Source organism: Sus scrofa, chromosome 17 (assembly GCF_054392235.1).
Source record: "Sus scrofa isolate SSC_HxYL_T2T_F1_AM1 chromosome 17, Sscrofa_HxYL_maternal_Yorkshire_Landrace_v2.0, whole genome shotgun sequence".
Lineage (NCBI taxonomy): Eukaryota > Metazoa > Chordata > Mammalia > Artiodactyla > Suidae > Sus > Sus scrofa.
In genome coordinates, this window is record NC_139399.1 from 32316767 (window position 1) to 32328830 (window position 12064).

The window sequence follows — 12064 nt, forward strand, 5'->3', positions numbered from 1 at the left end:
CAATGTGGTGTCCTAGACACGTTTCTCTCGCTCTCATTTCTTCCCTTCTCTCTGGTCCTTGGCCCACCTCTCCCATCCAGCGCTTCAGGTACCGGTACCCTCCGGATGTGCCCCTCCAACCAAGCCCAAGTCTCGTGCAATGATCCTAACCCATCCCTTTCTGTTTCACAATCAAAAACCCTGGTCACTGTGAATGAAAATTAAGAGTGAGCAAACTTTTGGATGGAAGCTCCTAAAACTGATGCTCACGAGTGGAAGGCACAGTCCACTTAATGTAAAACAACGCCCAGAGTTCCCTGGTGGCACAGTGGGTTAAGGATCTGGCGTTGTCATTGTGGTGGCTCAGGTCACTGCTGTGGCTCAGGTTCATTCCCTGGCCTGGAAACTTCTGCATGTTGTTGGCACAGCCAAAAAATAAATGCATAAACAAATAAAAACAAAATTGTTAAAACAAACAAACAAAAAAAATACAACACCCACCTCCCAGGGGAGGCTAGGCTGAAAAGGATGGTCCAAAGAGGAGTGTTTCTCCTTCCACTCTGGACCTCACTTGCTAGCCTACTTCATAGCCAGCCATCCACTGGACACAAGCTCCCTAGAATCAACTCAGGCTACAGGACTTGTCAAGTGCTTTGCGCTCCAGAATGTCAAGCTGCTGGAACCAGAGTGGAGACTGCCCCCCTCCCCACCCAAACCCTGTGCCCAGCGCCCCCCCCCCCCGCCCCAGTCCCCACCCAGATCAGAGCTGGATCCTGGAGATTCTAGGCTGCTCACCTTCCTCTTCTCCCTGAGCTTGGCAGCCTCCTTCGGATGGTTAAAGCGGAACATGTTGGTTCTTCCTAAGAGTATCACCGCACCTGCGAACACACAAAAACGGCAACGAGTCTACAATGGGCCACCTCGTCTGTGGGTGAAATATTAAATGGAATTCTACAGCTGCACTGCAACTTCCAGTGTATTCTAAACACTGGAGCATGGGAAGGCTTTAGTCTCAAAAGTCTGCTTACATAAGCCAGTTTTAAAGCTTCAAATACTTTTATTTTTTTCAGCCCAGGGTCACAATACTCGTGTTACCTGGCGCAGAAGTGATGGATCTAACCATTACCACATCGTGTGAGATTTAATAGATAATTAGACTTCTGATTCCTGAGGAGAAAAACAAAAAATCAGGTCTCCCAAGAGAAGCTGGAATATCAAGCAAAAACATATGGTCGCCAATTTAGGAAATGTTTATTAATGCCGATAAAAGCAGAAACCTCAAAGGAAGGTGCTTTCAAAAGAAAACTTGGTGACATCGCCAGAGCCCAGGTCACTGTCACTACGATCACCCTTAGAATTCGACAGGAAAGAAGGTGTGCACGTGTGGTGTCTTATTTCCCCATAAATACACTGCTTCTTGTGAAAACTCTGTTAAAGCTTAGATGGCTCCATTAGACACACAAGAAGGGCTCCTTTTGACTGATGAGGGGCCTGCTTATTCAGAAAATGCTTATACAAAGGGCAGGCAGATGACAATGTAAACGCCCAAGCATAACAAAATTATCAGGTGGGGAAGCGGACTTCAGCTTGAATAGGCCAATAAGCAAACAGACACTTCTAAGGTCGACTCTGTCCAAAGCTGGCACGGATGTCATGGAAGGCAGTGAGCTTGTGGTCACTGGAAGCATTTAAGATCTACATGATCTTACCTGGTCCCTTCACACCTGAGAGTCTACGAGGCCTCAGAACAGACCCCTCCCCCCACCTATGTTCAATCTCTGCCCTGAAAAAGAAAATAACTTATTTGTGAAGATAAGATATTCATTCTAAGCAATGAGATCCTGCTGTGTAGCACTGGAACTATGTCTGGTCACTTGTGATGGAGCAGGATAATGTGAGAAAGAAGAATGTATACATGTATGTGTGACTGGGTCACCTTGCTGTGCAATAGAAAACTGACAGAACACTGTAAATCAGCTATAATGGAAAAAATAAAAATCATTATAAAGAAAAAAAGATATTCATACTAGTAGTCAACCATGAAGGACCTAAGTGAGGGGGGCAGAATGCAGGAGCAGGGGACAGACTGTGGCGCCGAGGACCTAAGCTGGGCTCATGGGACAAGAAGAGGACAAGAGAGGAGTTCCGTGTGAGGGGGACTGTGGGGAGGAGCTAAGCCTTAAACTATAGGGTGGGCCTCTTGAGTTTGGAGAAAGGACAGGATCAAGTCCAGCCAAAATGCAGAGCACGTGAACCGCAGCAGGATTCCATACTGGACAGGGGAAAGAGAAACAGACTGTGAAGCATGAGCCGCCAGGATAAAGAATCTGCAACAAAGACCACAAAGTGGTGGCTGGAGAAAAAAATTCAGCTCAGAATTTCCTTTGGTGTGCCCCGTGAAAATTTCAAAAAATAAATTATTAGCAGTCAACAGTTAAAAAGGAGTAGTTTTCACCAAAAGCCTGTGTTTCTGGCTCCCCTTCAAAAACAGAAGATACCGAGGTTGTGGGTTTGATCCCTGACCTCACGCAATGGGTTAAGGATCCGGCATTGCCGTGAGTTGTGGTGTAGGTAGAAGATGCGGCTCGGATCCCGAGTTGCTGTGGCTCTGGCATAGGCCGGCGGCTACAGCTCCAATTAGACCCCTAGCCTGGGAACCTCCATATGCTGCAGGTGTGGCTCTAGAAAAGACAGAAAAAAAAAAAAAATTAGAAGATATGGTATCAGAAGCCTGGGCTGCCACTGGGTGAAAATCCCCAGACTGCTGCCTCCATTAGACTGGGCACGTGACCTCTGGCTTAACCACGCCTCCAGCCTCTCACTTGAGTACCAACTCCACCTGGACCCTGCAGGTAATGTCATCACCCCAGATCGCTATGCTGGAGCCTCAGACCAGCGTGTCCACCTGCCTACTTAACAAACTGTCTCAGATTTTCAAAGGAGTTTCCAATTCAGGATGGTTAAAACCTAACAGGTTTAGATCATAGCCACAGGGAGCAACTGGAGAGCTGGTTCTGGTGGCTGTCTTTGTGTAGCAGTGATGGAGTCAACACGAGAAGGAGAAGACAGCTTTGGGAGACTCAGGAGGGCAGCAATGGGTATCACCCACTCCACAGCCCACTTATCCCCCTCGTGTAAAAGTGCATTCATGTTTTTTCACATTACAGAAAGGCACCATGACCATAAGGAAGATAGGCATTTCCCATGCCTTTTATGACTAGGATTCAAAACTGTGTGCCAGGAATTTCTGTTGCGGTTCAGCGTGTTAAGAACCCGATGTTGTCTCTATGAGGATGCAATTTTGACCCCTGGCCTCACTCAGTGGGTTAAAGGTCCATTGTGACTGTGACTGTGGCATAGGCTCCAGTCACAGCTCCAATTCAACCCATAGCTCCATAACTTCAATATGCTGCAGGTGTGGCCGTAAAAAGAAAAAAAAAAAAGTGCCATACAGAGAGTCAAAAGCTAAACAGCCAGGTTCAGGATATATGTGTATTTAATGCTCTTAAAGTGACATTAGAGATTAAAAAGGCAATCTCATTCAAGATGTTAATCACATCTAATCCAATTCTTTTTTTTTTTTTTTTTTGTCTTCTGTTGATCAAATGCCCAGCCATGCAAGTTGAAAATTGCTAAAATATGTTAATGGAAAAACAGAAGAGTATTTCAGAGACACAATTCATATCTTAATAAATCTTTGAAAATCATCTTGCCACCCACATATTTGCATGAAATACACATAAAATTCAAGGAGTTATGAAAAAAAACCCAAAATTACCTATGACCATTCTTTGTTTCCATCCACATGTGTGTAAACTGCCTGGCACATAAAAGGGGCTCTTAAGGTTGGTTCCCTTCACTTTCCTCTGTCATTTTCCTTGACTGAACAAAGCTATGGGCTAAAAAGATGCAGCTACTGTGTGTCCATTCACTCAACAAATACAGAATGAGCTCTTGCTCCATTCACTGTGATAAGCCCTGGGGGTGGGGGTACAGAGGTGACTGAGTCAGATCCACACCTTGTCCTTATGGAGTTTATCAATAAGCAAAAGAGAGGGGTCAGTAAGTAAATACGTCCACAAATAAACACGAAGCTGCAACTGCAGGAAAGATACCCTGCCCCGCCCCCCTCACATGAGAAGGGGTCTGACTGCAGGGGTTGTAAGGAAGGAAGCCCAGGAGGAGGTGGTGCTTAAGACAAGCCGGTGGTGGGGGCAGGTAGCACATGCAACAGATAGCAACAGGGAGAAGTCTTCCAGGACTGAGTAAGGCACCTCTTATTTCCCACCAGAGCCAAGAGAAGACCCTCGAGGGCTTTGCACAGCAGCCTCACACCATTAGCCTGAGTTTCAAGAAGATCTTTCTTTCTCCTGTTTGAAGAATGTACCAGACGGCAAGAGTGAATGAAGGTAAATAAGGCAGGAGACTTCTGCAGAGGTCTGGTCCTGACAGCTCAGCATGAGGAAGGAAAGAAACAAACAGGTTGGGATGACATTTAGGGATAAAATCACCAGGACTCATGATGGGCTCCATAAAGGGAACAGAGAGCCTTCTGAAATCCACAGTAACTATTTGGAAAGGGGGGCTGACCACACAAATGGAGACCATTGGCAAAGGACCGAAATCAGATCGAGGGGAAAATTCTGAGTTTGGTTTAGGCACAGTGAGTTTGCAATGCCTTTGTCGGGTATAAATAAAAGCTCCAGAAAGAAATTTAAAAAAAGGAAGAACAAAAATAAAGCTCCAGAATAAAGACCTAGGAGCTCTATCTATCTGTCCATCTCTCCTATTTCCTATCTACTTCTTTTCAATATATAAATATATATAATATTATATAATTATAATTTAATATCAATATTAAATATTAAATTTTATATGAAATTATATAACACAATAAATTTTAAATTATAATTTTAATTATAATATATAATAAAATATCAAATATTAATTTAATATTTAAACATTAAATATTCATATTTATGATTTATAATTTATTTATAAATATTAAATATTTAAATATAAATATTAAATATAACATAATGACATATTTTATATATATAATTTTGATAATTTGGTGCTCTGTCATGAAAAGACATGGTGCTGAAATATGGAATATTTTGTTTAAGATGTTCTCTTGATGTTGGCATGTATTCTTGATAAAGACCCAGGGGTTCTTTCACAAGTATATTTTGTTAAATGATCAAGATGAAGAGATCCAGAAAGTTGGAAAATTAAGAATTGTTTATTGGAGCTCCCTGGTGGCTCAGTGGGTTATGAATCTAGCATTGTGGCTCTGAGCACTGGTGTGGCATAAGTTTGAGCCCTGGCCTCACTTAGTAGGTTAAGGATTCGGCCATTGCCAAAAGCTGTGGCATAAACTGGCACCTGCAACTCCGATTTGACCCCTAGCCCGGGAATATCCATATGCTGCAGATGCAGCCATTAAAAGAAAAACATAATAAAGAACTGCTTATTAAATCCTGATGGTAACTCCAAAAAATCTGTACATGAGATATACATCTCAAAAAATCTATATACAGACACACATATGTGTACATATCTACCCAAGATCTGTATGTATATACATATGCATATATACACACACATCTCTACAGACATTAGATAAATATGTGTGTGTGCGTGAGAGTATATACCTCTATGTATATTTGAGAATGTCTCTAATAAAGGAAGCCACAGGTCATACCCAAGAGGAGAGAACAGTGGGGTGGGAGAGAAGAGGGCCTGAGATATGGCACCTTGAGGAACACTGGCTTTTAATGGCCAAGCTGAGGAAGGTGAACCTGCAGAGGAAATAGAGAAGGGCCATCGAGGCAAGAGGGCAAACCTCAGAAGCTGGGGAAAGGTGTGGAAGAGGATACAGGATGCTCAGGGAGGTCAGCCAAAATGAAAAGCCTGGCAACACCACGGCGGGTGGGGGGGGGATGACATGGGGGCCACATCGGCCCTCATGGGTTAGGGAGTGGCCAGGAGCCAAGATGGAGGGGACAGGGAGCGAGTGTGGGGAAAGGAAGAGCAGGTCTCCTGGGTGCAGACAATCCATTCCAGAAGCCTGTGCTGTACATTTGAAACTCATGCAATACTGTAAGTCAACTATACTTCAATTTAAAAAAGAAGCAGTCTGTGTATGAAGGAAAGACAGAATTAGTAGTAGCTGGAGGGGGCAAAGGATCCTATGGGATATTTTGTGATTTTCTTTTTTGTGAAAAGGAGACTTGTGGGTATACCAGAAATAAACCCAGACACCTATGGCCAATTAATCTTTGACAAAGGAGGCAAGAACATAAAATGGGAAAAAGACAATCTTTTCAGCAAGCATTGCTGGGGAACTTGGACAGCTTGCATGCAAATCAATGAAACTAGAGCATACCCTCACACCATGCACAAAAATAAACTCAAAATGATGGAAAGATTTAAATAGAAGACAAGACACCATCAAACTCCTGGAAGAGAACATAGGTAAAACATTCTCTGACATGAACCTCATGAATATTTTCTCAGGTCAGTCTCCCAAAGCAACAGAAATAAAAGCAGTAATAAACCAATGGGACCTAATCAAACTGACAAGCTTTTGCACAGCAAAGGAAACCAAACAGAAAATAAAAAGACAACTTACAGAATGAGAGAAAATAATTACAAATGATGCAATGGACAAGGGCTTAATCTCTAGAATATACAAGCAACTTATACAACTCAAAAGCAAAAAAGCCAAAAACCCAGTGGAAAAATGGGCAAAAGACCTGAATAGACATTTCTCCAAGGAAGACATACAGATGGCCAACGAGCAATGAAAAAATGCTCAACATCACTGATTATTAGAGAAATGCAAATCAAAACTACCAGGAGAGACCACCTCACACCAGTCAGAATGGCCATTATCAGTAAGTCCATAAATAACAAATGCTGGAGGGGGTGTGGAGAAAAGGGAACCCTCCTGCACTATTGGTGGGAATGTAAGTTGGTACAACCACTATGGAGAACAATCTGGAGGTACCTTAGGAATCTATTCATAGAACTACCATATGACCCAGCAATCCCACTCTTGGGCATATATTCCTTGAAAAACACACATGCACTCACATGTTCATTGCAGCACTATTCACAACAGCCAAGACATGGAAACAACCCAAGTGTCCATCAACAGATGACTGGATCAGGAAGATATGGTGTATGTATATATATATATATATATATATATATATATATATATACACACACACACAATGGAATACTACTCAGCCATAAAGAAGAACGACATAATGCCATTTGCAGCACCATGGATGGAAGCAGAGACTCTCATACTGAGTGAAGTAAGTCAGAAAAATAAAGACAAATACCATATGATATCATTTATATCTGGAATCTAATATATGGCACAAGTGAAGCTTTCCACAGAAAAGAAAATCATGGACTTGAAGAATAGACTAGTGGTTGCCAAGCAGGAGGAGGAGGGAGTGGAGTGGTTGGGGAGCTTGGGGTTAACAGATGCAAACTGTTGCTTTTGGAATGCATTAGCAATGAGATCCTGCTGTGTAGCACTGGGAACTATGCCTAGTCACTTATGATGAAGCATGTTAATGTGAGAAAATAGAATGTGTACATGTATGTGTAAATGGGTCACCATACTGTACAGTAGAAAAAAAATTGTATTGGGGAAACAACAATTAAAAAAATAATTAAAAAAAAAAAAAGGCAAAATGCTGAAGGAAAAAAAGGAATGAATGGGAGTTCCCATTGTGGCTCAGCAGGTTATGAACCCAACTAGTATCCATGAGGATGCAGATTCAACCCCTGACCTCGCTCAGTGGGTTAAAGGTCCAGCTTTGCCGTGAGCTGTGGTTTAGATGGCAGACATGGCTCGGATCCTACGTTGCTGTGGTTGTGGTGCAGGCCGGCAGCTTTGACCCCTAGCCTGGGAACTTTCATATGCTGTGTGTGTGGCCCGAAAAAGAAAAAAGGGAATGAACTAATGAATGCTAGTGACAGGTGGTACAAGATTTGGGGATGAGACCCAGCCTGTGCATCCTTGCCTGATGGTAACCCCTCCAGAGCTCGGCTCTCCTTACCCAGTCATGGAGACTTCCTTCCTTCCAGATCTTTTTTTTTTTTTGGCTGCATGTGCAAGTTCCAGGAACAGGCCTCAGGGCCACGGCAGTAACAGTGCAGGTCCTTAACACTAGGCCATCAGAGAACTCTGAGACCTCCTTCCAGATCTTAAAGCCTCCTTAACTAAGAATGACTCCTTGATCTGAGGTTAATGCAATTCATCGCAGCAGGTGGATGTTCTGTGATACACTTAATTTGTCATGTTTAGAGTAAATCTAAACCTCCCTGAAACATATGATGGCTTCTTTGGGATCACTTTTGAGCCTGTTAAATATGTGAGGATAGACAAATTCTACACGGTCTTAAAAGGGGACGGAGGGGAAAAGACATTATAAATGGTTGACAAAGACACTTGATAACAACAAAAAGAGCCTTACTCCATAAATCTCTGTGACTGAAACCATGGAGTGCTGCTTTCATGGGGATTTTCTGTTTTAATATTTCAGGTATACTGAAAAAAATTAAGCACGTAAACATTCCTAGTGATTTCTAATGAGCTCACTGACAATAATCATCGATATCACCATTAATTGCCATCCTCAAATTTTATGTGTTTTCTAATTCTGCTACTGCACAGATAAATCAACTGTTCTTTAGATTAAATATTGTCATATGAATATTTATGAAGTGATATTCAAATGATTTCATTCTGAGTTATAATTCATATGAACATAAAAGACAACTGTATTCTCCGAAGGGTATGGTCCAGTGTAGTGTGAGCTTTCAGGCCAAAAACCAGGAGGCCTTTGAAATCTGCTTTAGGGCTCCACATTCTGAATTCAACCATACTTTAGTAAGTCCATCCTCAACTTCACCGACCACGCCCACCACTACACCACAAACACAGACACACACAGACACAGGATATAACTCATTCTTAAACTATGCTCAGTGAAAGACAGGTTTTCATTTTAGGTAAAACAGCCAGAAAAACAAAGCTCTGTTCAGAAACACGATTTTCTGGAATGGTACCACAGGAGAGGTTGGAAGATGTAAGATGAGTGAAGAGCTTTTGTTTTCTAATTCAAGCCGAAAGAAATTTGTGTGTGATAATTCTTCTTTTCATTTAAAAGACGTTAAAATATTTAGACTAAAATAAGTTATAATGATGACACCATTTGGGGGACCTGATAAAGTCTCATTTCCAACTAACATAGGCTGATCCTGAAGAAGAGATTGCATAATATGTTCTAGGGCCTTGGACACTTGGGACACTGGCTTTTAAGATGCCTGAAATACAGCAATTTTTCTCTATCTTAAAAATGGCTTTGGGCAGCGAGATGGGAAAGATTTAAGAACTAACATGGTGCATGACATGGGTAAGAAAATTTCACATGAAAACTAGTGGATTCGAACAGGTCACATGGTTTGAGGCTGACAGCTGGCTAGAATGAGTTATAGGCACTCAGCATCATGGGTAGCAGGTGTTAGTATCAAAGCCTGTCCCGGCATCACCCAATGGAATTGGTGAAAGATGAAAATGCACAGGATGCCTCACCAAAAAGCCACACAGGCCCCTGTCCTCTCCTTGTTAACGTTTATAATTCCAATGTGGATTGACAATTTCTTGTTTGAGATGAATCACTTAACCCATTGATTACCTTTGGCACAGTAAAACTTGCAAACCTAGACTCTGGGACTCTGGAGAAGAAAGAAAAATTTAATCTTTGTTACTGAATTTCTAGCCAAATAATCCACAAGAATGATTTGCCTGACTATGTGCACGGGCTGATCATAGAACTTTATAAAATGTCAAGATGCTCCAGCCCCATCCCCAGATAAATATTTAGATGTGTGTGTGCGTGGGTGTGGGCTAAGTGGGAGCTGAATGTTTTCTTCCTAAAGCCTCAGGGGAGACACAAAAAGCATACACAAAGAGGTCTCATCCTTCTGAAAGAAAATGGAAAAAGCATAGGAAATAATTAGAGGATGATTCCAGAGAGTAGAAAATAAAATGTTAAATTCTAAGATAAGGTACTGAATGAAAGGCATTACAGTAACTGGTCAAACTATTAGCACACTCCTCTCTCAGTATCCATGGGGGTATCAGTTCCAGGACCCCTGGAGAAACCAAAATCCATGGATGCCTTAGATAAAATAGCCCACTATTTGTAATATCTACCCATATCCTCCTGTATACTTTAAGTTAACTCTAGATAACCTATACTACCTAATATAATGTTTAAATTCTATGTAAATAGCTGTAAATAATATGTAAATGCTATGTAAATAATTGCCAGGGCACAAAAATTCAAATTTTGCTTTTTGGAACTTTCTGGAATTTTCCCTGAGTGTTTTCAATCTGCAGTGGATTGAATGCACTGGGATGAGGAACCACAGACAAGACAGGGCTGACTGTAACATTCTTTCTACTCACACCTAGTAGTTGGTATTCTTTGTTATCATCACTTATCCCGCTGGTAACTACCTCGACTATTGAGTTCTTGCCTCCTACATGCTCCAAACTGCCAATCTCCTACCCTTCCTTCCAAAATGCCTCCCCCACCCCAAAACCAACAGTCTCCCACCTGCATTACCCCTTTTCTTTACTTCCAAGCCCTCCTTGGCTACACAAACACTACACCATCCTTCACCTCTGCAACTACGTTACTCATCTCCTGAATGTTGAACACTTTCCACAGAAAATTCCTGACACCAGTCTGGGATTTCAGAGCCTTAAACACATGCTAGAGGCCAGCGGCCAGGGCTACTTGGTATCCTGCTCCTTCTGCCCCCACATCACCTGTTTTCCAGCCTTAAGATAATTCTTCACAGGACACTTTGGCCCAAGTATATCTAAGTCACTTTTCATCATGGGCCATCATGAAAAATACATTCATTCATTTTGGAGGTCTGAGTTGGATAAATTTCTCCATTTTCGTCAGTCTAAGGCCACGCTAAACGAGATATTTTGGTTGTGCCCCAGATGGAACAGCACCCTCCACCTGCCTCTCCCTCACAATACAGCTATGACCTGATGGCCTGGACGGAACATGTGCAGCAGTTACTTGAGGGGCCTGAAAACAAACAGAAGCAGGTGGATTGAGGGAAACCAGGACCTAAAGCACCACTGCACCGGTGATGAATTCATATTGTTCTCCTCCAGGGTGACCGGCTTCATCTAGGAGGAACCCCAAAATTTATCAGTGCAAGGGAGAGAATGCCAGGGAGCTACTAGTTCCAGTTCTAGGAGGAGGGAGAGGGCCTCCTAGCAGCAACCGTGGCAGCAGGAGGAGGCCACAAATGCCTAAACCAAGGAGGGAGGGGAAATTCTTTCTTTAGTCACAGGAGCTGTTTTATCCTTCCCCTCTCTGTTCTCGCACTGCTCGGCCCAGACATGTGCACAACCACAGGAAGAACATGAAGGAGTAATATAAAAACAGGTCCAGATTTCTAGCTGGAGGGCAGAAAAGGAAAGACCCAAGGAATTGGAAAGTACTTGGGATATTGTGTAGAGGAAGGAGTTCATGAAAGCGACCTTACGGAACTATTTACGGACTCCTGGGCCACCCCAACTGTGCATGCATGGAGCTGACCCCCAGCAGGACATGGAGACTTTGAGAACTGAACTAAGTGACAGACCACTGCTCAGCTCGCAGGCCGGCCGCTAGACGGCACACACAAAGGACAGACTGAGAATAGCACTGCAAAGGCTGTGAAAACTGAAGAGGCATTAGAAGTAGAACCATGACCCATAGAGACCGATTCTCACTTTTGGTCTAAATCTGACCAGGCCAACTGTTTGCTAAAACAAACAAGCAAAAATCAACATTTCCCATCGGATTCCCATAGAAGACCCAGACTCTTATAATATAAAAATATCCTAGAGAACAGACTTGTGGTGGCCAAAGGAGAAGGCTGGTGGGGGTGGGAAGGACTGGGAGTTCGGGATCAGCAGACACGAACTATTACATATAGGATGGATAAACAACAAGGTCCTACTGTATAGCACAGTATTCTG

The 12064-nt window shown here is 42.7% G+C and overlaps 1 protein-coding gene across 36 annotated transcripts in view; it reads right to left on the reverse strand.

Annotated features, from left to right (window-relative positions):
• KIF16B (kinesin family member 16B) overlaps positions 1-12064 on the reverse strand; it is a 308817-nt gene that overhangs the window by 128307 nt on the left and 168446 nt on the right. For all 36 annotated transcript variants that reach the window (XM_085004496.1, XM_085004502.1, XM_021078047.2 and 33 more), the window contains one exon: positions 775-857. In XM_085004496.1, coding sequence (XP_084860622.1) covers positions 775-857 — 83 coding nt within the window. The remainder of the gene's footprint in view (positions 1-774; positions 858-12064) is intronic.